General features: G+C 44.0%; 1 protein-coding gene across 1 annotated transcript in view; it reads left to right on the forward strand.

Moving 5' to 3' along the window:
- The window catches only part of LOC147696883 (cyclic nucleotide-binding domain-containing protein 2-like), a 636,311-nt gene that overhangs the window by 300,157 nt on the left and 309,873 nt on the right, over positions 1–26,281 (forward strand). Inside the window, exon 4 of the mRNA XM_086933251.1 lies at positions 20,119–20,227. Coding sequence (XP_086789377.1) covers positions 20,119–20,227 — 109 coding nt within the window. The remainder of the gene's footprint in view (positions 1–20,118; positions 20,228–26,281) is intronic.

Below are 26,281 nucleotides of genomic sequence, written 5' to 3' on the forward strand. Positions count from 1 at the left end.
TCACTCGTAATCTGATCCATTGCTTCATGAATAAATAAGACAGTCTTTAATTATATATACATATATATATATATATATATATATTAGCCCGAGGAAAAATTTGTGAAATAATGCAAACCCAATCACTCAGTTACTGCTGCGTTTTTAGCGTTTGAACGTGATAATACATTGGCAATTACATTTTTTTTAAATAAAAATGCTTTCATAAGGAAGAACTGCTCATATGTGCATGCCGCTTGTGAATACAAGATGGAGTGGTTTTATTACAAAGCATTGATGCAAGGCTTAGTTATGGCACTGGCATGTCCCCTTCATGCCAATGAGTCAAGGGTTACATCCGAACCTGACAAAGATAATAGGTTTGACATTCCTATGGTAATACTAAATCGCTCATGAACACCCACAATGAGTACACAAGTAGCAAACAAGGTGGGATATACTTATGAGGGCTTTATATCATGCTTGCACCATGCAACATGCTACATGCACGACGCAAACCTCTCAGTCACATTTATGAAGCCACACAAGGCCACTTTGCATGGCTTTGAATGGCTTCAAATATATGCAAGCAATGAAACTCAGCGCAAATCGCTATGTTGCCTTACTCTGTGCATGGGAGGTGTTCCATGGGCGTTGTGGTGGTGTTCCCACGCAACCCCCATCGTTTATGACACACTCCCAGATTTACAAATACTTGTAAACCTCTTTCTATGTTTGCTGTATTCTGCCCCTTCCTGCATAAAAATATTCTTGCCTACAATGCAGGCCCCCTTGCATCATGGCGCAAGAGGGCCTGTGTTGGCGCTAGGCTTCCGAAACAGCACTGGCGCAGGGGGAAAGGACAGTAATGTACCGTATTGGATAAATATGGTGCATTCCTGCCTTTCCCAGTGACCCAGGGCAAACCTTCCCTTCGCCACTAATCTGGAAAAAATGCCCCACGGTGTGTACATGTTGTGGGATGGATGCAGGAATCCTGGAAAGCAAGAGTTATCTCTAAAATGAGCTACCCCATAAAATCAACTACAACAGACAGAAGGTTGACATCACCAGTGGACAAAGCTTTCAAAATATCACAGTGCTGGGGCAGAAAATGTCATCCTTGCACAATTTGCAGAGCCATTGGAGTTTATGTGATCTACTCACTCAAGAGATAGTGGCCTCCTTACCACAACACCAAATCCCTGCAAGAACCAAAACCACATGTGATGCCCATAACAAATCAAAAACGCAACATAAAGGACAGTTCAGTAGCCAAATCACAGCACATTGAAAATTACTCCACTGATTGGAGCACAGACTTGTGCCCCCATATCTATCAAATAGCACAGTCAAGCTTCATGAGCATATGTAATCCCAGATCTGATCTAACAACAGAAAAGTTTCATATGTGAGCCACCAAACCTAATCTGGAAACATAATCTAAGGAATACAGGCATTGTAGAGCACTAGACTAGAGTGGTCACATTTTTCAGAACCACAGCCCAATTTTTAGGACGACAAACTTTCAGGATCCACCTAGCTTTAATTGAAATGGGGTCAGTGGTTTTTAATGAAGCAAAGCAAAGCATCGTGTGGGAGTGCACTGTCATCTACAGGCAGCACATTTTCTATTGAATGCTGCACAAAGTAGCACACATGGAAACAGCAAAAACGAGGAGAAATTAAACATTTCTCCTTGTTGCGCCAGGGTAAGACTGGGTTTTGCTGGTCTTAATGTTGGCATTGCCCTATATTTACACCACCCTTGTAAATATGAAGCAATATAAAAAACAATGGGTGTTGTAGTGGATTGCCCACCGCAACACCCATTGCCCTCCCTCATCACGCTAAGTATAGCATCAAGGGGTGCCTTATTTACAAGGCAGCATTAAGCCATGTTAAGGCGGAGCCACTATCGCCACCACAACATCGTAAAAAGTGATGTTGTGGTGGCGATAGGGGTTTGTAAATATGCACCACTGTTCGGGAGACACTGCAGTAGAATTAAATAGCAGGTCTTTACAGACCTTTACCTGTCACTTAAGGAAATGAAGTGCAGTAAACCGATTAGCATAAATGACCAAAACCATTTAAAAAGTCCCCTGCTAAAGCATAGATGCACTGTTTAAAAAAAAATACATATTTATATAGCTTGAACTCGACCCAGTGGAATTGGAGTGCTTTACATGAGCACCAGTTACATTACACAAGGACATATTCATTTTTGGTAGGCATGTGTAGATTAAGGGGTCTATTACGTTTGTCTGCCTGCCATCGCATCGGGAAATGGGACCACCCGCTATGTGTGCGGCGGTCCCGCATTTACAATTAGGATGCGCCCGCCACACTGGCGGGTACATCCCGTATTTTTTACATTTCGGCAGGCGGTGCTGTCAGCAGCACCTCCGTACTGCAAAAAAGGCATTTGTGCATTTGCTTGCACAACGTGGCAGGCACTGCGTGGTGCCTATTGTACCCCCACCATGTGCACCCCTGAAACCCTGGGGGCAAACAACAAGTCCCCACATGCAGACTACGCATGCCTTTGCATGGCGGCAACGCTGCAATGGAAAGGCACATCACCGCCTGCATCTTGATATGGATGGCGGTGTCTTGCAGACACCACCACCATATCAAGCCCCTTTTCCGCCCAGTCACCTGTTTGACAGGCAGAAAACCGGCGTACGGTCTTTACGGCCGCCGAGGTCCCCCCGCCATCCTAATATGGTGGGGATAAATGGGAGGCGGGCGATGTATAATGGCGGGCGGATCGCCACCGCCATACAAGCGGTGGAGATCTGCCTGCCGTTATAATAGACCCCTAAGTTATTTGCCAAGAATCACAGTATACTGAGCGGATACTGAGGGTCGAACCCAGTTCCCTAGCTCCAAGGTCGGCAGCTCTTACCGTAAAGCAACATCTTCTCCCTTGTGAGCCTATCTACTACAAGAAATAAATACTTTCCCTGCAATCAGACGAGTAAGGAACATTTTGGCATAGTGAATATTAACTACAGCACCACACACATAGTGGGTGTTTAATAAAAGCAACCTGCAAGACACGCTCTACAATGTTCGATTTGTAAAAAATAAAAAGATAAAAAGAAATCTCTGGCTTTGGAGTCCAGAATTGCCAATGCCAGCTCGATGTTCAAATTGCTGATAGTGTTAAAAACAGAGAGGTGCGGTTTGTCAACATTACGTGTATGTGCACAAAATAGTAGGAATGTCGAATAGGCCTCCCCAAGTCTGTAATTCATTGTCGGTCAAGACAGTTCCACCAGAGATGTCGCGCTGTGCAACAACAGCGTATGTTGAACAAAGTCCACATGCATGTTATGATTCCCCTGATTTTGTGTGGACCGGAAACTGGGGGTCACTTTATTGAGCGAAATGACCAGTTACACACAGGAAGTGAAATTGCTTGAGAAAAGGCTGACCGTCACCTGTGATTGGAGCAGTGTAGAAAGTGCCCACCTTAAATGAATTAGCCTTTAGGTGCATGATTGTTATGACGTTAAAATTAATCTACTCGAAAACAACAGTCACTCTTTCGATTAGAATCACAAGTGTCCCTGGCACACCTGAATTAGCACAGTCGCTTAGTCTGAATGTATGAATTACATATAACAGACTGTAACAAACTTCTGCTTGGTAAAGCATTGGAAGTCTCCTTAACAAGAACAATCGTAGGTTGCTAGTAACCATCAAATGAAAGTTTGTTTACGTCTATTGATCTGCAATGTTGCATTAAACCTTCAGGTGAAGGCTGAGAAATATCAGAATTGCACAACAGCTACAAGGGCCTAGTAGCCTGATGCATTAAGGGTGCTGTAATTCCAGGTCTCATTTGATCATTTAGACACTTGAATCAATAGTTTGTGGGGAAAAAAGCAGAGAATTATAGCACTGCGACCCCAACATGAGGCCAATATGCAATCATACTAACATAGGAAGTGCAAGGAAGCCCCACCCTTGTAAGGACATTAACAGATATCATCACATATGCATTAGCACCTGCTATACAGCATTCTCATCGTATAACCTTTGAAATATCTAAGCGCTTCACAGCTCATGCCTAGTATTTGGAAGAACTGTAAGTAAGGATGATGCTGGAGTCGTAATATATATGTATATCTCCCAGGTCACCCTACACCTATAACATGTCTGCTGTTATTTCAAGGCCATGGATGCATAAGTTATTATGGAGTGTCGAACTCATGACCTGACACTGGCTGCCCAGAGTAGCAGTGCTTAGCATACTAAGCTATAATGGCAACATATGTAGTCATGCATCAAATATTTTAAGCCTAGCTTTTTGCCTTTAATATTCTCTAACTCTCCAGTTTAGAAAACAAAAGACAGGGCTGGAACTAAACTGCCTACAAATAACGACACAATGAATGAACTGACTACCATACTATGTGCAGCCACCAGGCTTCTTGATTTGAGCCAAGATAAGCCGTTTGCCTCCATCGGCGATATGATCATGGAGAAGTGGAACACTTTGGCACTCATCCTGCTCGACCTCTCAGCCTCCTTCAACACTGTCCATCCTCATCCAATGCCTCCACAACGCTGGAATAAGAACACCTGCGCTCCGATGGATTTGCTTCTTCCTCAATGGGACACATAGAGTTGGTCAGCATGGCACATTACACCTCCAAGACCATTAACCTGATCTGCTGAGTTCCCCAGGGATTCTTGTTCAGCCCTTTCCGTTCAACATATTCATGACTCTGCTCTCCGGCATCATCAGATCGTACAAATTCAAAATATTTTCCTATTCATATGACACTATACTCATCCTCTCACTCTCTGACAACATGCCTCAAACCCCAACAAACTTGGCCACATGCATGTCTGAAGTGACCAACTGGATGAAGATTAATTGCCTTAAGCTCTGCACTGACAAAACAGAAGTGGTAATCTTTGGAAAGGAAACCACTCTCATGACTCAAACCTGACTGCCAGCCAAACTTGGTCAAGCAGTGAACCCCGTCATTCAAGTCAGGAACCTCAGTATAGTGGTGGACAAGCAACTCTCAATGACCAGCCAAGCCAACACTGTGTCATCCTCCTGATTCCACAATTGCAAACTTCTCATGAAGATTTTCAAGTGGTTCCCCCTCGACACCCGGAGAGCAGTCACCAATGCTCTGATAACCAGCAAACTTGACTATCGCAACACTCTCCATGTGGGCATCTTTGCTCATCTTACCAAACTTCTCATGTCATTCAAAATACAGTAGCTAGACTAACACTCAAATTCCTTCCCCACACTCACATCACCAACCACCTCTAAAATCTTCCCTGGCTTCCTATTCACAAATGTGCGCTCTTTAAACTTTTTACTCAAACAGGAGCTTCACACCCTTGGCCCCACCTACATGAACAGCCTCATTAGCTTCCACACATAGCCTAGGACACTTCACTCAGCAAGTCTCCTGTTAGCTCACACCTGCTGCATTTGCAAAGCCAGATCCAGCCAGTGAGGTTTTTCATAACTTGCTCCTAAAGCCTGGAATGACCTCTCACTGTACATCAGAGCCGCTGGCTGTGTCCTTGAGTTTTACAAGAAACTGAAACCTGGCACCTGACTTGCATGCCCGACAAATACTTTTTTACATAATATGTTTTCCTGTGTCTTATTCTTTTCAGCTTCACATGTTTGTCAGTAGTAATAGCTCAATACATTCTAGTATGTTTGACTACAGCTTTCCTCCATCTCTGTACCTGCTCATCCCATAGAACATCTGCATAATTACGCACTGTTCTTCTAGTTTTATTCTGATATTTCTCTCTCTCCTTAGTATGTGCTGTATAATATGTGGGTCTTGATGGCAGCTTCCTCTCATGTAGCTTATATCTCAGTCTTTTAAAAACTCTCAGGTAAAATGTACCATATTTTGGAAAATTCGAAGGACCCTAAATGTCAGTGATCTTGCACCATTGATGGCGCCATAAACATGTATGTAATCCCACATTTGTTGCCATATAATGTCCTGGTCTACCCTCAGGAGTAAGCATGGGCGGATTTTGCGGATCCACGATCCGCGGATTTTGCGGATTTGCGGATCGTGGATCCGCAAAATCCGCGGATTTGCGGATCCGCGGATTTGGGGCGGGGGCGGGGCTTCCATGCGAGTGCACATGCCTCTTGTGAGGCCTCTATCCAGCATCACAGCTTATTTTCCACGGTAGAGTTGGGAAGAAGGCACACCTGTCCAGCCTCGACGACGCTCACAATTGTTTTTGGGCTAATGAATGAGTCACTGAATTTGAGCATCAACTAGTTCGAGCGACCATGTGTGTGTTACTATGCAATCGCCCCGACGGGCGCAGGGGTCCCTTGAGTGAGCTGTCCATCATAGTGGGTGAATGGCGGGAAGACGGTGCAAACCGCGAGTGTCATCACAGCTGATTTTCCACGGTAGAGTTGGGAAGAAGGCACACCTGCCTCGACGACGCTCACGATTGTTTTTGGGCTAATGAATGAGTCACTGAATTTGGGCATCAACTAGTTCGAGCGACCATGTGTGTGTTACTATGCAATCGCCCCGAAGGGCGCAGGGGTCCCTTGAGTGAGCTGTCCATCATAGTGGGTGAATGGCGGGAAGACGGTGCAAACCGTGAGTGTGTGGGCGGGGCCAAACGGGCAGGGCTACCATGCGAGTTCACACATGCTTCTTGTGTGTATAAAAGGTCAGAGAAAGATCAGTTCAGCAGATGAAGAGAAATAAGCTCCTGGTCACAGAAACAGCACGGGTATTGCGCTCGTGAAAGTCAAGGATGCAAAAGCCTCTATCCAGCATCACAGCTGATTTTCCACAGTAGATTTGTGAAGAAGGCACGCCTGCCTCGACGACGCTCACGATTAGGGCATGTTGTAACTATTTTAGGATGGCGCCGGCAAGCTGCCAGCGCCATCCTAAAATACTTACTAAATTAGCTTCAACAGGAAGCTCTAATAGATAAAATAAAGCAGGTGCGAGCACCTGCTTTATTTTATCTATTAGAGCTTCCTGTTGAAGCTAACTTAGTAACTATTTTAGGATGGCGCTGGCAGCTTGCCGGCGCCATCCTAAAATAGTTACAAGTTGACAGGCCAGCCAGGCTTCAACTTTTGCCCCCGGAATCCGCCGCTCGCGGATTTGCGAATTCGCGGTAAATTCGCGGGAGTTCGCGGATCGCAAATTTACCGAAAATTCACAAAATCCGCGAGCGGAACGGATTTTGCGCCCATGCTTACTCAGGAGGTGCCTCATCACTTTTCCATATTGGAATTGTGAAATCACTTCTCTGAATACTCTTAAGTCCTTTAAAAAATTCATGATTTTGAATTACTCAACAAATATCAAACAATGTAATTCAGATTCCCAAATATTTTGGTTCTTTTCCGTATACATCAGATTTCATTTTTCCAATCCTGCTGAAGCTTTTGTTAGAAATTTTGTTTCTGGTTGGCTAGGGTATGCGCCTCAGCCAGGCAGAACCCACCACTCTAGTCAGGGCAAGTAAGTTATACATCAAGGATAACCTGTGCTCCCCCTCTGGTAGCTTGGCACAGAGCAGGCAGGTTTATCATCAGAGGCAATTTGTAAAGTGTTTGCACAACACATACACACAAGAACACAATGAATACACTACAAAAGAGACTCCACATAAGAATATATAAAAAATATAGTATATATTGGGCATATAACAAAGACCAAAATGACAAAATCGTAAATACTGTGCATACTATGCCAATACTGAAATAGGACTCGTTATCCAGACAATGTAAGAATCAAAACGAAATACATTAGGGCATGTATTGCAGCAGTTAGATTAGGAGAAACATAAATCACCACATATCACTAAAAAACATAGAACACAGGTCTGCTCTGGCATTGCAGCGGGTCCAGGACCCTCTAGGGCTTCTCGGACTGCTGTTGTAGTAAAGCAGGATATCCGTAGGCAGCTGCCCGCTAACATGTTGTGCAGCTGTTACAACCAACACAGCTTTCTGAAATACTGACACCTATGTTGCAGGATGTTCGGGACCCTCTAGAGCCTCTCAAACCCCTGTTTAACAATGTCCGGCAACTGGGCTGTCCATAAACGTGTGGGATGGCTTCAGGAATCCAGACTCCTCCATGTAATACCTTTGTTCCTGGGGGATTGCAGGCACTCCAGATGGAGTCTCTCTCTACCTCGGTCTTCGACGGACTCCTGCTGGGGGTTGCAAGCATGTAGGACAGCAAGAGCAGCCATGCTTCTCTTTCAGATCCAGGCGGGAGGAATATATGTTGTTAGAACGTATGCAATAAATCGCACGCCATTACAACGCTGTTGTTACAACCACTGCGTTGTTTACATTGCATACCAGTACATCGCAAGTTGTTACAACGACTTGCTTTAGGGGGCGCGCTGGACTTAGGAATAGTATAATTTACTATTCACACTCCAGTTTGTGGAACAGCAGGGAAGGCGTTGGATTGTAAATCCGATTCAGAAAAGGGGGTGGTGATGGACAGAGTATCTGAATTAAACAGAACACTCGTACCCAGTCAACAGATCAGGGCTTGATCCATCACCGTTTTTTAGCTCACTGCACCATCCCAGCTCAGAACTTGGGTACATGCAAATTAGTCTGTCCCTGACCCAGTGCATCATGGGAACAGGGCAGACCAAACTACCAAGCCAATTCTTTTACTGGAAAGAAAACAAGCTTCCGGGGACCGGTTTCTGGCATTACAGCCGCCTTCGGCCCGGCTTGCTTGAATCCTGATGGTGCAGTGAGCAAGCGACTCACATCTGAGCATACCCTTCCACACTTGTGGTGGACAAAACGATTCAGAAAAGGGGGTGGTGATGGACAGAGTATCTGAATTAAACAGAACACTCGTACCCAGTCAACAGATCAGGGCTTGATCCATCACCGTTTTTTAGCTCACTGAACCATCCCAGCTCAGAACCTGGCTACATGCAAATTAGTCTGTCCCTGACCCAGTGCATCATGGGAACAGGGCAGACCAAACTACCAAGCCAATTCTTTTACTGGAAAGGAAACAAGCTTCCGGGGACCGGTTTCTGGCATTACAGCCGTCTTCGGCCCGGCTTGCTTGAATCCTGATGGTGCAGTGAGCAAGGGACTCACATCTGAGCATACCCTTCCACGCTTGTGGTGGACAAAACGATTCAGAAAAGGGGGTGGTGATGGACAGAGTATCTGAATTAAACAGAACACTCGTACCCAGTCAACAGATCAGGGCTTGATCCATCACCGTTTTTTAGCTCACTGCGCCATCCCAGCTCAGTACCTGGCTACATGCAAATTAGTCTGTCCCTGACCCAGTGCATCATAGGAACAGGGCAGAGCAAACTACCAAGCCAATTCTTTTACTGGAAAGGAAACAAGCTTCCGGGGACCGGTTTCTGGCATTACAGCTGTCTTCAGCCCGGCTTGCTTGAATCCTGATGGTGCAGTGAGCAAGGATTGTAAATCCAACATCTTCTGCCCCCTACAACAAGTCGTTGTAACGACTTGTGATGTAATGGTTTGTGATGTAACAACGCGATCATTGTAATGACTGCATTGCAATGGCATATGATGTATTGCATGTAAACTAAACGATATCTACCAGGAGGGTGCTATTGTGGAGGAGGATGGCAATCCCTCAGCCTTCGAGGCATATCTCCTCATCAGCTAGCGGCTTTCCCACAGAAGTGACCCCACTGGGGGGTTTTCAGACAGCTGACTAAAGGGAGAGATGGTGCCACAGGACGGCACCTTTTCCCTCAGGACCTGCATGTTGCAGTCCCCGTGCTGAAGGGGGTGTTGCATTTTTAAGCAATGGCCACAGATGAATCTCTCAATGTGTGCTGAGGTGCTGTAAAGTACCCATTGTTTGATGCACGATGAGTGAAAACACAAGGGGCCTCAGACAGCGCTCATGACGTGCTGAACTAGCAGGGACAAGGAGCATAAACCAGCACTTCTTGGAGGACACCTTGGGGGACACAGAGGAATCACGCAGGTCAGTCCATGAGTCCTAAATGCAGGGTGGTAGTCTCTCCAGCAACCTAACAGGATTGCAAACCAGCACTCAACAAAGCAAGAAGTTTACATAGCGGATCCACATGAAAACACAGTGTTGCTAGAACAGGGTCCGGGTGCAGCTGGCAACAGGGTAACAGAAAGAAAAGAAATCCACTGAGTCCTTTAGGCCATTCAGCAAGTAGCAGGTAGCAGGGCAACAGCAGAGGAGCAGTCCAGATGAGTCCTTTGAGCAGCACAGCAGTCCTTCTGACAGAGGTTTAGTTGCGGTTACAAAAGTGCTCTGCCAACATGGAGTCAGAGCCTCTATACTTATACTCAAAACTGTCTTTGTTCAAGGGGGATTTCATAGCAAACCCTAAAAGCGCACAAGACTCCCATTCAACTCCAGCCCTGGCTCCGGACATCAGTAGGGGGTAAGTCAGTCCTTTGTTTGAAGGCAGGACACAACCTATGCAAATGTAAAGAGTGAACACACCTCTCTCTCCCGGGCTAGGAAGATAATCAGTATGCAGATGAATGCAGATGTAACCCTGTCACACCTAACCCTTCTTGTGTGATGGCTGTCTGAAAAGTATGCACAAAGTGTACCTGTCACCAAAGCCCCGATGTGGATTGGAGTCAGGCTGCACAGCACAAAGAGTCATAAGCAAAGAGAAATGCCCACTTTCTAAAAGTTCATCTAGCTGCGCACTGTGCACATGGTGTTGTCCTACACCTTGAATGTTTATACTCGTTCGCAATTTTATACAGTCAATCATCAGTTATTTATTTTCATAATCTGATTGCTTCAAATTATCATCATTCAATACATTGTATATTCATTATACACTTTCAATCACAATATATTCACAACACATTGTTTGGTGATATCAATATTTACACTGTGTAACCACTGATCACATTTCACATTTTTCACTCCTTGCCCAATGCATTTCCTTACCAACTGGTACCTTCATCAGGGGCTGACCTGAAACAATAAATAAAAACAAACTGTAAATGTTGTGTATTTGATGTGCGCCATGGGAGTAATCGTTCGTGAATTGTACCGTATCATACCTGTAGGTTTTATATCTGTATTCAGTCAGCTGAAAAAATAAGACCACGAAACCTAATGTTACTTCTTAAGACATAAAAAATGCGGTGTTGAGTCTAAGCCATATGATCCATTTCATTGGGCTTACCTAATGTTTTGTATTGCCTTGCCTTGGATTTGTAGACGGCTTTTACGAGCAGCGACGGTGGAAAATACAGGTATTTTTACAACAACTAGCGTAATCCAGATTAGAGATTCAGACACATTCGAACGACATAACATGATTTACGTTATGCTTTTATTTTTCTTGTAGGTCGACAGATAATAACTCAGCAGGTATGTCCATATAACACCACAGCTGGGACACATCTAATAATGTGATCCTAAGCTAATATTATGCATTTACAGGTCACCACAACCATTGAAGATCAGGTAGGACCAAACCGTTTTTAATTTCGTTCTAACATCATGATATCCTACAGTAGATAGGAGTGAGTAGAATTAACCACAGGGCTTTCATGTATTTTTCCTGACAGATCTACAAACCCAAGGCAATACAAAACATTAGGTAAGCCCAATGAAATGGATCATATGGCTTAGACTCAACACCGCATTTTTTATGTCTTAAGAAGTAACATTAGGTTTTGTGGTCTTATTTTTTCAGCTGACTGAATACAGATATAAAACCTACAGGTATGATACGGTACAATTCACAAACGATTACTCCCATGGCGCACATCAAATACACAACATTTACACAGTTTGTTTTTATTTGTTTTTTCAGATCAACCCCTGATGAAGGTACCAGTTGGTACCGAAATGCATTGGGCAAGGAGTGCAAAATGTGAAATGTGATCAGTGGTTACACAGTGTAAATATTGATATCACCAAACAATGTATTGTGAATATATTGTGATTGAAAGTGTATAATGAACATACAATGTATTGAATGATGATAATTTGAAGCAATCAGATTATGAAAATAAATAACTGATGATTGACTGTATAAAATTGCGAACGAGTATAAACATTTAAGGTGTAGGACAACACCATGTGCACAGTGCGCAACTAGATGAGTTTTCAACCCATCATAACTTAGCATTCACTACAGGCGTGACAAACCTCAACAGTTGCAGCACCAATAGATTAGAGTGATAAATAGATAAATCAGAGTGCTCCTCACACCCCTATTACCACTTTCTAAAAATGGCATTTCTAAAATGGAAGTGTAAAATCCCCCTACACCAGTAAGCAGGATTTATCACCACTATTCCAAACATGTCAATGCTACTCTTTTCAGATCAGGAATTATCACTTAAAAATATATGTGGGATTTCCCAGTACTAGCCAATGAGAGGAGAAAGCCTCAGAGTAGTGAGAAACAAATAGGCTGTTTGTGGGAAACATCGTTTACAACGTAGGGATTACATCGCAATGCTCTTACATCGCGGTTTTCACAACGCAAGTCGTTACAACGACTTGCGCTAGATGGAGCTCTAGTACAAGGAATAGTATAATTTACTACTCAACACCTTCCCTACTGTACATAGACTGGAATTGGAATAGTAAATTATACGACTCCTAAGTCCAGCGCTCCCCAAAGCAAGTCTTTGTAACGACTTGTGTTGTAAAAACCGCAATGTAATGTACCGCGATGTAAATGTATGCGTTGTACCATCATACATCCGCTGTTTGTCATTATCAGAACTTACAACGCAATAAAGGCACATGTCCTGCCTTTTACTTGCACAGCATCCTGCCCGTAGGGCTACCCAGGGCCTACCTTAGGGGTGACCCATATGGAGTAAAAGGGGAGTTTAATTATTTGCAAATAATTTTAAATGGCAAGTCAATGTGGCAACAAACTGTACAACCAGGCCCTGCAGTGGAAGGTCTGGGACAGGTTTGAAAGGCTACCTCTGTGGAAAGCGCAAGCAGCGCTGGAGGCCCACTAGTAGCATTTAATATACAGGCCCTGGGTATTTGGAATACAACTTTACAAGAGGCTTATAAGTATATTAAATATGCCAAAGAGGTTTAAACCAATCATAACATGTTTTAGCAGAGAGAGCACATGCACATTAGCACTGAATAGCAGTGATAAAGTGCTCAAAGTCCTAAAGCCAACAAAACGAAGCTCAGAAAAATAGGAGGATGAAGTCAAAAAGTTTGGGGATAATCCTGCTCAAAGGTCCAGGTCCAACAGCTTTAATATGTGAAAACTCGTTAACCAATCTCAATGCAGCACTTACACAACAATTGACCTATAACAACGCAGCACTGTGTTTCATCATCAAGCAATAACAATGCAACAGTACACTAACCAACCAATCACTGCACGGCACACTATGATGTATGATCTCACTCCTTGCAGCAATTCACCCTCCTGTACAATTTTTCTCATACACACAATTCCACAACTTTATGCGAATGAAAATAAACACATCTTTGTCAGTTCCTTTAAAGAAATTAATACAATTCAACTATAATAATGTTAAGGTTTTAACACTCTACGATACACAAAATAAGAGTTTTCACACATGAAAATGAAAATGAAATCTCGTCTAGCAGCAAATCACCCTAATCAATGCAGCTTCACCTTTGCGCAGGTAGGTTTCACTAACATCAATCAATATTAGTAGTCACAACAAATCGTTACTGTCCCTATCTCAATTGTTTAGTTGATGGTACCTCACAATCTACACCACAAATCTCTAGCAGACAAGAACATAGTATTGTGTATTATACAGTTATCTCAATAGCTCCACATCTATTTAACTATCTGTCTGTCTATGTATCTAGCTATCTATGTATCCTGGGATCTTAGACTACATTGAGCCGGTTACCTCTTCAGCATCTTCACAAAAGGCACATAAAATTATCAATTCATTTAACATGAGTAGACCAATATCTCACAAAATCAAACAATCAATATTCATGTAGCATAACCCTATTTATACTTACACCTCCAACACAGCAACTGCCTTTGAAATCGTACTTTGTCAGTCTTCACTTACACTTATATAAACAACACATTTTATGAAAGTAGGTAACATTTGTTGCTTCAGTCTTCATAGCCAATCAGCATCTGATGCTCTCCTGGGAAGAGGAACACTCCTCATCTTCTCACCGAGAATATGATAGTTCTTCAAACATCTGTGTTAATTTTGTATCTACTAATATTTAGTATGGGTCAGTTTCTCATCCAGAGTCACTTTCCTTTTTACATTTGTATACTTCTAACCTTTAAAACAACTGTCTAAACAATTAGCTATGTAGAAGTTGAAACGACTATATTATGAAAGAAAAACGGTTTGCAGCAAACAATTTCTGGAAAGAAAATGCAAGTTAGTTAAATGGGTCAAGATCAAGGCCAAATGCTGATTCTACAATTATGGATTCTTCATTTCCCCATTAAAACACTAATTTTTAATTGTTTGCAATAGTGTGTTTAGTTTTAGTGGAACCATTCTGTAAAAATATATCAAACTTAATCAAACTTTTACTTCATTATGAGAAAGCATTTCTATGTAGAGGCCAAGAGTTAAACATCTTAGCATTAGCCATATTCTTTCACAACATAACATAATATAATGTGTGGTCCAGATAAAAGTAAACTCTCAACTTGTGGGTTACTGCAGTCTACTGCCACCATTGGTTATAAAAAAAAATCCTTTTTACATTTCTAAGGTCTGGATTATATGAGACTCAAGAATATTGTTTGTAGAAGGGTAAATCTTAAAGTAAGAACACAGTGGTGATGTGACATGATGTACCTACCATATGATACTGTATTGTTACTACTAAAACAAAGGGGCTGATTACGACTTTGGTGGTCCTACAGAAGTGGAGCCAACGCGCCATCTGCTATAGGATTGCCAAAGCCATGGTGCGCCAGCCCGCCAGATTAGAAGTTTAATCTAATGGCGTGAAGTTCTTTAGTGGTCTGACAGTGGTGGTCTGTTCGGCTGGTAGAAGAGCCTAACATGCAGACTGCCGCTGTCAGGGCACTGACTAGCACCTTCCTGCGTGGTGTGGGATACATGCCACACTCTGCAGGAACTGGGGGTGCAAATCCAGCGGGGCACTACATGCCCCATCTGCAGGCACCCCAAGCTCTAAGAGCAGCAGGGAGCCTTATTAGGGCCCCCTTTATTGCCTCTATGCCACCCTTTTCATGGCAGGCTCCCCACCATGATAAGTGCGGTGGACAGCCAACTTGTAATATGCTTGGCAGTGCTGCAGTGCCAGCATATTGCTGCTCCCTGAACGCTGCATGACTAGTGTGGAACCTTCGATCCCTGACAGTTGCAGCAGTCCTGTGGCGGTCCGGCCGCCAATCTTGTATAACTGCAGGCAGGCCCACAGTGTGGTGGTGGTCCACTACCACTGCGAGTATTACCCACTTCGTAATAGGGCTCAAAGTCTGACTGAGTACCACACAGCACCACAAGTCTTGGTTTCTGGAGGGTGCCATTTTGGATCAACCCATTGTAATCTATTTGGGTTGCGAGTTCTACTACATGTGTTGGCCATCTGTTAAGGATTTGAGACATGCAACACTTAAACCTAAATGTCCTTGATCTGCTACAAAACACCATCAAATAATGTAAAGAAGTAAAGGTTTATCTGTTACACCTTACATCCTTGGTGTAATATTCCCCCAAACTATTGCATTCACTCCCTGATTTTTGTTGACCATCTGCTAACCAGTGCTAAATTGCTTGTGCTCTCTCCTTTTAGTAAAAAGGACTACAGCTAATTGGCACATTTAATGTACTTGTACGTCCCTAGTAAATGGTACTACCTGTACCCAGGACCTGAAAATCAAATGCTACTAGTGGGCAGCAGCATTCATTGTGCCACCCTCTAAAGTAGCATTGTAAAATATGTTTTTGACCTGCCACTGCAGCCTTTGTTTGCAGTTTTAAGCCGGTAATTTGACCTGCCCAAAAAAGTTTTAATACCTAAAGATTAACAGGACACAGTGTATTGTAAATAAAATAGAATATGTGTACTTAATGTTTACATGGTGTAGGAAATTGGGTTACTGATAGTGGGGGTGACTCCTTACTCAAGAGGCAACCGCAATTCTCCTCCGGGTGAGGTACAAGCAAATCTCAAAGGAACCTGTGGTAGCTTGGCATAGAACAGTCAAGCTTAACTTGGAGGCAATTTGTACAATATTTATTCAGCACTTAAAACAATAATAAAGTGAAAAAAGTTAATAAATGAAACAAGACCTAAACTACAAAAATCCAACCAGTAGAACCGGAGATATGCAAGTTTATAGAGTTCAGTGAAAATAGTGCCAAAAATCACCGACTTTGGTTATCTGGTTGTGCTGGACTGAGACAAAGTCACAAATTCATTCCAACTACGATGGAGTGTAGGCCGGCTACAGGGACCCACTTAGGACTACTTAACACAGTTCCTTAATCCTGGCTGTGAAGCAATGCAGAGTCCCGTGTCAAAGATGCGCCACACAGCAAAGGCGATGCAATGTTCAGGTGAGGAGATGCGTTATGCAGCTGCAGTTCCGGTGAGCTGAGAAGTGTGAGGTGATGTGCTTGCGTGGAGATGCATCATGCAGTGACGGTTCTGATGGGCTATGTTGGGTGAGGCAAAGTCCTTGCGTGGGGATGAGTTGGCTCTGATGGGCTGCGATGGGCGATGCAAAGTCTATGTTTCAGCGCCCTAGATATTTTTGATTTTGGTCCATCCTGTTATTGGATCTCTGTTGTGAGTGAGTGTCAATAACAAGGTCTCACTCATTGTAAATTCTTATAAGTAGACTCAAGAGCAAACCATCATTGCCCGTCTTTAAAAATAAGGTACACTTTCACGCTGCTAAGGTAAGGTAATAGGCTATCTGCTGATTACACGTGGCCACGTGTGCATGAACTTGTACACCAACGTGTGTGCTATGCAAATGAAACTGTTGTCTTACTCACTCCAGTATCTGCACACAGGTAGATACTCGCTGATTGATTGTGACCTGTGCAAATAGTAGGCAGTTACTAAGAGTTTGTGGAGCTTTACATACTGTAGGTGAAAGCTGCTCTAAAATACAAATACATTGGGTCAACCAAGAATGTAATGTCTTTTTCTATAGGTAAACAAATGGCCATAGGCACATACAGATGACTTTGGCCATATTTTCACTCACTCATGTAATTTGGGTGTTGTAGTGTTTTCATTGGTTCCACATCGATGAAATTTGTAACTTGAACGACCATGCTAGGCAAGTTAACTACTCCTCTCGCCGCCAGATATGTTAAATCCTCCCCAATGCAATAGGCACATTTAAAAGGAATTCCTATTCTTGGAAGAAGAAGAAGGTGGAAGAGAATTCTGCATAGGCTTGTTAACACCCATGCAGTGACGACTATGGGTATGCTCTGCCCTGGTAAATAAAGGGAGGCAGCTAGACCTCTCACGCCTCTTTCAGGCGGGACTTTCTGTGAACTTTTTTGAGGGAAGGGACAAGTGTGCCCTGCCGGTTAGTGGAGGAGCTGAAGGCACCTGGAGAGCTGTGACTAACTTGGAGTTGAGTTTTCCATATCTAATCATGCAGTGCAGGAGGGATAGAGGGATGGATATGGGGAGGATTATGTGGCATATTTTGAATCAGCAGAAAATCCAACCTTCTAGAACTCTACACCCCCACAACTCCTGTACAAGGAGAGAACTTTGAGAAGCATTTGAACCTGTACAACCTGCAGAAGTTAAAAAAGGCAGGACCCCTCATGGTTGAATGTCTGTCTGGAGTGAAAGGACATCCGGACTTGTACTGATTTGGAACATTATCACCAGGGCAAGCGGTACTGTCCTTCTCATTCCTTCTGAGTGACAGTAGAGGGTGAAATTTCTGTGATTCAACACCACAAGATGTGGGGGACTGGCACAACTGGTTACAGTTACTGCAAATTATGCTGCAGGGTTATTTGCAATAATAGTAGAAGATCCCTCATCCACCAGTAATCGGCTGTGAGGGAGTGGGCAGAACCTGTATGGTGGAGTAGGGATCTATGGATCCAGGAAATGAGACACTGCACCCTTGATGCAAATTTGACTGCAGGAAACTGCCCACTCCCTCAAAGCCGATATGGTTTCAAAAAGACTCAAGTACAATTTTTCTATCAAAACACTAACAGGTAAGAGAGCCATATGCCTCCTTCTTGCAACATATTCTTCTGTAATTAGAAAGGGATGGGCTGGGAAGATTAAACGTTGTGATTAAATCTGAATATGTTTTTTGGCTGAAACATGTTGGTACAATAGTGTATCAAAACCATTGTGCTTTCATAGGACATCCCCATTTTGATTTTTAGCCATGATATGGGTACTTATTGAATAAAAGGAGAAATCCAGGGTATACCCATACTATTTTTAAAACAAACTGGATTCCTGTATTTTCCAAAAAAAATCATATTTGAAGTTCCCACTTTTTTAGTTGAGCCCATCCAGATGGTACCAACCTACCTCAATGAGGGGAGACACCAATGATGAAGCATGCCACCATTCTGTGGGTGATGTCTCTTCTTCCATTATTAAAAATAACCCAGTAGGATAATTTCCAGTAACAGGAACTCATTTTTCCTGGGCCCCTACATTTTGTGGTGTTAAATAACTGGAAATTGAGAGGATGCGTGAAGGTAATTTATCAACATTTCTTGCTTTCTCTTTTCTTGTGAAGAACTGGGCTCACTTGGACCCAGAAGGAGTGGGTTTCCTTCGAACGTTTGTGGCCTGGTCCCTTGAAAGTACCTCTGAAAAGGAATGCCAACTCCTACTAGATACACATTTGCCCTGCAAGTGGCCAGGAGACAGTGGGGCCTGGGGAGTGGAGGCATGGAGTGTAACCTGCCATGACGTCCACAGGTGATACTGATGAAGACACCAGGACGAGGAAATTACTAGAACACCTAAACAGAGAAGCAGGTCTGGGAACCCTCCATTCCAGATTTCTGATACAATGACATGTATCAGTGCTTTTTGACCACTATCGTAGTTTCAAACCATTGATTACATACTTCCACCTCAAAGATAGTGGTGTACGTTTTGCAAAGTAGAGGTTTTCAATGGACAAATTCCACATTGTGAATGCGAATTTGAGCACTGGGAGAGCATGGAGCTATTTGTCTTTTTTTATTACAGTCTGTATTCCTTTTTGGTGCAAGGGCTTAAAAGACAGCATTTTGCAAATGAAAATGTTGGGCTGGAGATCTGTTGTCCCATGCAGGCCTCCATCCCAGCATTCTACATCGGCATCAAGGAGTTGCAATGTGATTTGAGTCCCATGAACACTGATGAGGTGGAGAAACTGTGAATTTTGGTAATCTGTATAATTGTTGTAGGAGGACTTTATATAACCATTGCATCACAAAGCAGGAGGCTTACTGTAGCACAATGCAAATATTGAAATACGACCAGCCTCTTTTGTGATCAAAGCCCTTAGAATGATGTCTCCAAATACAATTGCTTGCTTGCATTCTAAGTTCCATGAGTGTGTGAATCAAGGAAATAGAGCATACTGGAACAGTAGACCTGTTTGTCGGGCTGTGTAGGGTGGCATTAGGGGAAAGGGTGCTTGAAGCCATAATATTCACATGCTGTTGGGCAATAATGGCAGTTAGTTTATTTTCTTTCCATTACCTGCCACAATCATCAGCTGGAGCCTATAATTCCAGGGTGTGAAACTAACAGCAGTTGACACCCTTACATAGGACTTTAACTGCTATTAATTCACTGAGCAATGGGCAGTAAGGGTAAAATGTCTTAGGTATATTGTTATGCCTTAATAACATCAGTGTTATGCCTATCTGTGTTACAATGCCATAACATATCTTTTAAAATGGAAAATGAACTGAGAATCAAATCCAACAACTTGGTAAAAGGATTAAGTAGGGAGTATTAGCACGATAGTTGCATCTTCATTGCATTAGATGGTGATCAATAGTCTAAGATAGCAGAAATTGTGATTATTGTTTCCAAATCTCTGAGGTATCTTTGCACCAATATCGCACAATGCTGATTATTATATTTATTACCATAGAGACTATGCTGCATCAAGAGCTAAACTGCTGTCCTTTGCCGAGTTTGGAGCCAGTACGGAGACGGACGCCCTTCTCTTTGACTTATCATATTTTAAAGCTAAAAAAGAGGTACAGTGCCATTTTTTTTGCTAATTAAAATCTGGAATTAATGCATGTATTTTGCTTTGACAAAACTTACTGAGGAACAATGCTGTAGGTAGGAGAAGGTGGGATAGGAGATAGTTGCTGGGAATGATTTGAGATTGTGCACAAAAGTAGGGTCTGGGGAGGATTCCTTTGAACAATCCTTAGGAAGTGGATGGTTCATCATTGATCACTAATGAGGTAGAGATTTTTAAGGTCTTTAAAGAAAAATGGTTGAAGATAGAGAATTTTTCCCCTCTCCCTGAGCCCCCTAAGAGGCCTCGGGAATACCAACCGCTGGTGTCAATATTTTAATAAAGGAGAGGGGCCGCCTGGTCTCCGTGAGCCTTGAAAGGACCAGGGAACCCATCCCCGGGGCCACAACTTTGCATATGGGGAGTGGAGTGCTGCTCTCACCCCTCCCAGAGCCATTTTATGGCCCCAGAGACCCCATCCCCTGCAGCCGGCTCAAGGACAGTGTCCCAGTGTCCTGAACCCTCTGGACACCGTTTATTTCCTGCTCAACAGTGCTGGCAGTGTAAGTGTAATGTGCTCCCACCCAGCAGGAGCACAAAACAGTTCCCACTGGGTGGAAGCACAAACCTTTTTCACTGCCCGTACTCTCAAGCAGGGAAATACAGTGAATGAATTGCTCCCGTCTTGTGGGAACAGAAGAAAAATCTTCCTGCTGAGCGGGAACAATGCCTGCTCCCACTGTACCCGGTATGGGTGGAAGCAGTGCAGCCAGTGGGGCTTCAGGGTTCCTGGGGCTCCTACTGCCACCCAAAATGGGGACCTGCTGTAGGGTGCCCGGTTGACCACCGGTGCACCCAATTTAAAAATAAAAATGTAAAGATGCTGGCCCCAGAAGGAGCAGAGAGCAATTTTGTTTTATTAGAAAAATAAATCACCATGTCTCTGACAATTTACTTTCACATTTTCCCCCCACAAAATGTAATAGTAAAAATTATGTAAAAAGAAAGTCATAGATATATTTATTAATAACACATTATTACACTTTTAGTAATCAATATTAATAAAGATTTCATTGTGTGAATTACAGAAATATATTTGATTAAAAATGTTGGAGAATTTTGGGAGAAAGGTGATTGACATGCTACATATATATTGATATGTTCACCACTTGATAAAGCCAGAAGGCTCACTTTTTATATTTTGGGGTTGCAGAAGGCCATGCATGGCATAGGGTTGGCTACTCAGAGGTCAGGTCTTGTGGTCGACCCCACACCATGCACATGGGATTGGGTGCCTGCTGGGATGCCATGCACAGCTGGAAGCATGCGCAGTGGGTGTTGGCTGCCCATGGCGGTTAGGATGCATGGCCTTTCCGCAAGCCAGGCCTTGCAGCCAACCCCCTCCCCTGTTGCACTCAGCGGATGGCAGGTTTTACATTTGGTAATAAAATATTACTTTACGTTAAAAGCATGCTAGAAAAAAAACAAAGGTTTAAGTGATGTTATAGTTAAGTAAAAATGTAAGTTAAAACCTGCAGTTTTAAACATACAAAACCACTGAAATTCACCAGTTACTGTTATCTCAAGTATCTATAACTTGTGCCCTAAGATAACCATAACTCGTGCCCTTGCCATGCACTGCTTATTAGCCGACATATTAAATCACTCATGACATCTTCTATCTCAAATGATATCATTGGTGAGGGGCCTTTGAAATGCCCTGGGGACCCCATGCCCTAGGGCCACTACCTATCCTAAAGAGGTTGGTGCTATGCTGTCCCTCCTCCTTAAGCCATTTTTGGCCCCACAGACCCCATCCCCCAGGGCCCACATTATAGGTGGATGCCCATACAGGGCTCCTCGATACACTTGTTGGGGGGGCACGTAGGGAAAGTCAGGGTCACCACAGGCCAGTCAGCTCCACATATTTTGCCTTCATTGCTAACACCCGCAGGGATCAGCTATTTATGCTGCTCCCTCAGGGTGTGAGCAATATTTTGATCTGCTACCCTGCCCGCATCAGTGTGGGCAAGAAAACAGATCAAACTCTGCTTCCAGGAGCACTTTTAAAGCTTCCTCCCGCTGGGAGCAGACTTCTGTATGCTCCCGCGTGGCAGGAAATTCAAGAATGCTCCTGCAAGGCAGGATCAAACACAAGTTTCCCTGCTCACACCAATGCGGGCAGGAAAACCGCTGTGCTCCCACGCCCCCCTCATCTTATGAAATGCGTCCCGGAGGTGGGCTAACCTGAGTTTATAACTGAACAATGCGGCCCGGCCACCTTTTTTAATTTTTTTCAACAATCCCACGGGTGTCCCATGGAATCACTGCAAAAATGCTGATTATTTTTGCATTGTGAAGTGGGGGAGCTCAGGGTCCCATGCATGGCTCCTAGAAGGGCAGGGTAGCAAATTGGCTCAAAGGGAAAAAAGCTACCTGGGCCAATCAGGGCACTTTATTTTTTTTTATTGGGCTCAAAGGACACCTCAAACCCATCCTTCCATACAGTTATTTTTTAAATTCAATTTCTCAAAAAATAATGAATGGATTTAGACTAAATCACAAAAAGCACAATCTGCGTTCCAAAATCCAGCTTCCTGCCAAATTTGGTGTATTTACGTTCAGCAGTTTTTGCAGTAGCCCTTCTTAAAGAAGTCTATGGAAAATGCATCGGGATTTGGCATTTTGGGACCCTCTCTTTTCTCGGCACATGCTTGATGGATCACCTGATTCTTTCCATGCACAAACAAGTCAAAAAGTACTACCTTTTTGGAAAATTTCATGGAGCTTTGTCAAATGGGACCAAAGTCATCTGCAACACAAAAAAATATTTTCCTATTGAACAAATGACCGAACTAGAACTACCCGGTGTTGACCGCCTATATATATATATATATATATATATATATATATATATATATATATATATATATATATATATATATGTAGATAGATAGATAGATAGAGCCAATATGTAAAGATCTGTCTATTTATTACAACTCATGTTATGGGTTCTATAATAATTCTGTGAAGTGCTCTGATGACTTCAGGTCAAGTTTGTGCTATACAAAACTTAAAAAAAATAAATATATATAAATATATTAATTCACTGGAAAAAACAAAGGGTGTAGGGACGTTAAAGTTAGACTTGTGCTTTTCAGCTGTGATGTTGTTTGAAAAATTATCAGTGATGTCACTGACAATGTCATGAGTGATGTAATATGTAAGGTCATAAGCAGTGCATTGCAGGGGTGTAAGTTATAGTTAGCTCACGTAACTATAACTGCTGAATTTCTATGGTATTGTACGAGTGAAATCTGAGCCTAACTATAACATCCCTGTAACCTTTGTTTTGTTTAGTGAATTTCTATGTGTTTTAGGTTCTATTTCCTGACTATAATGCCCGTGTAGGCTTTGTTATTTTGTCAATTGCAACAATTTTTAAAATGTTATTTCTGTTAGAATTGGGGGTCTCTAGCTGGCAAGGATTTGCACCTTTGTCCAAGTAGGGACCATTCTTCTTTGTTAGGGTAAGGAGGATACACTTCTAAAATAACCCCTGCTCACCCCCTTGGTAGCTTGGCACAAGCAGGACAGGCTTATCTCAGAGGCAGTGCGTAAAGCATTTGTGAACACAAACAGTAATACACTGAAGGATAGGATGCTCATTTATTCTGAATCCCTATAGGACTCACTGACGGGCACCGTCAGTGTGTAAAATTCACATTGCTTTTGGCTTGAACACCACAGCTCTCAATCGTAGCCCTATTTAAATACTGACCCACAACCCTGAACTCAAAGAGACACGTGCAGGAGACTCTTAACAGTATGCGCTGTACATGAGTAATATGCAGCATTAAAACACACTACAGTAAAACGCATCCTGGAAAACTCTTAGGGGACTCAAGAGTAAGTAACACTTGAAATGCAAACTGGAACAAAAGCGTTCTTCTAGGATGAGAAGCTGGTGTTTGTTTTTGCTGGCTGCAGCTTTCGCCCAGTGATAAGGCATGGGGTGGGGGCAGCACAGTTACAGATGGGGTGCTGGCCCCCTCAAAATGCCCCCCTAGCGACGCAACTACAAGGGGGCTTGGGAGGGCAGCCGACTCCGGGGAGGTATGCCCCCCGGGCGGTTTGGGAGGGCAGGCAGGGGGGGGGGGTTGCAGTCTCCCGGGCATTTTTTGATTTTGGGCTGGTTTTTTTCTACTAGTTATAGCCCAAGTATAAATTCTGGCGGCTCCGCCTCTCGGACACCATTTTAGGTTTGGTGACCTGGTGGCCGGGAGTTTGTCTGTGAGCGAATTTTTTGTCTTGAGGTATTTAGTGTTAGTTTTGTGTTGCTTAGTCTTTTTGTTGTCATATTCTTGAATTATGGCTGCTGAGGACTATAGAGTTCTGGAGGCTATTCGACTTCTCAGTGAGGCTGGGAGGTTGGATTTAGTTATCGGTAATACTGAGGGCCCGTCGCGGCCTCACCGTCAAGCTTCTGACGGTGTTGCCGCTGTGGTGGCGGCCTGTGTCACCCCCAAGCATTCCCGCTCGGGGGCGCTGAGCGAGCGTCGCCGCTCTTGTGTTAAAAAATCGACCCAGAATGTACTGGTATGGAAGATGGATGAGGTGGCGAGTGACGACGCCCAGCGGTCTTTGGTTACGGTAAGACCTGCTCAGGTAGAGGTTTTGACTGCTGGGGGACCGGGGGAGCTGTTCCAGGCCCCAACGGTTTTGGTGCGGGCGGGCTCGGTGTCAGCACAGCGAGAGAGGAGAGGTGCTCCGCGTGGCAGGCAGAAGCGTTCTGCTTCTGCCTCTGCGTTGGTTTCAGCGTCGGTCACTCAGGGAGGGGATGAGGAGCGGGTGCGTGTTACTTGCTCCCGTCGCTCCCCCAATTGAATACATTTTCGTTCGAGGGGGATGGTCATACCTTGGTGGATGTTTCCACAAGTGATTCTATGCTGAATTTGAGTGTGTTGGGGGGGGGGTTGCAGGCCCTCTGTCTCCTGTTCGTTCTTTTCAGAGGCAGGAGGTTAATGTACGGCAACAGAAGCTTCAAGTTCAATTGGCAGAGCCAGTTTTCAGTCAGGATGCTATGGGACAATTCAGCCTCTTGTTGTTTTCCCCTTCTCTTTGCAATAGGGGTGACGTGGTCTCTGTCCATAGTGGGTCAGTAGGCGAAGGGGAGTGGGCGCAGTCGGGTGGATCTTTGTTTTGGGGCTCAGGGTCAAGAAACTCGCATGTTGACTTCTCCTGTTCCTCTATTAGGGACCAGTAAGGTGGTTCCTGTGAATGTATTGCCTTCTGGTTCTTTTCCCTCTAAGGGAGTCGGGCGAAGGACGCTTGGTGTGGGAGCAGGGTCTTGGGAGGGACTTGATGTTTTTCCTTCCTGGGCTGAGGGTGTTCGTGGGGACGGTAAGGGCGGGAGTGGAGTGAGTTTTGGTTTTCAGGAGGCCAGTGATGTAGGGGCTCAGAAGCAGGTGGCGCCTGTTGGCCAATATTTAGGTCCTGCATCTGCTGTGTTACAGTCTATTCTGGAGTGGAGCAGTGGTGAGGATGTGGTGGAGCCTTCCCCTCCTCCTCGTAGGGTTGGTTTTCCTTCAGGTGAAGTGGTGCTGCAGGATAAGAGTTTTATGCAGGGAGATTGGATGAGGGGGCCTGTTGGTCCTGGTGTTGTTAGTAGTCAGGGGCCCGGCACATCAGTCCAACCTTTTTTCTTTTCAGGTCGGGGACCGGCGTGGGACAGCAGACTCGGTAGGGCGGAGTCCAGCCCATTTTCGCCAAGGAGAAGGGAGGGTGGAGCCCAGCGCGGCACATTCCGTACCGGCAGGGAAACCCGGCGCGGTCAGCAGACGCAGGTCCGGCGCGACCTCGCTGGCCCCTACATATCTTCACACTCGTAGGATGGATTATTCTATTGCAAATCCTAGCAGGAGTAATAAAAGGTCAGGGGAGTACCGGCGTGTACAGTCGGCTACCCCTTTAAGTGTTCAACAACGGGTTGGTAAGGCCCAATCTGGTGTGGAAGAGCCTGGTAAGGCTCATAAGAGACTGTTGGTTTCAAGCCCTCCCCGGT

This window comes from Lissotriton vulgaris, chromosome 8 (genome assembly GCF_964263255.1).
Source record: "Lissotriton vulgaris chromosome 8, aLisVul1.2, whole genome shotgun sequence".
Taxonomy (NCBI): Eukaryota; Metazoa; Chordata; class Amphibia; order Caudata; family Salamandridae; genus Lissotriton; species Lissotriton vulgaris.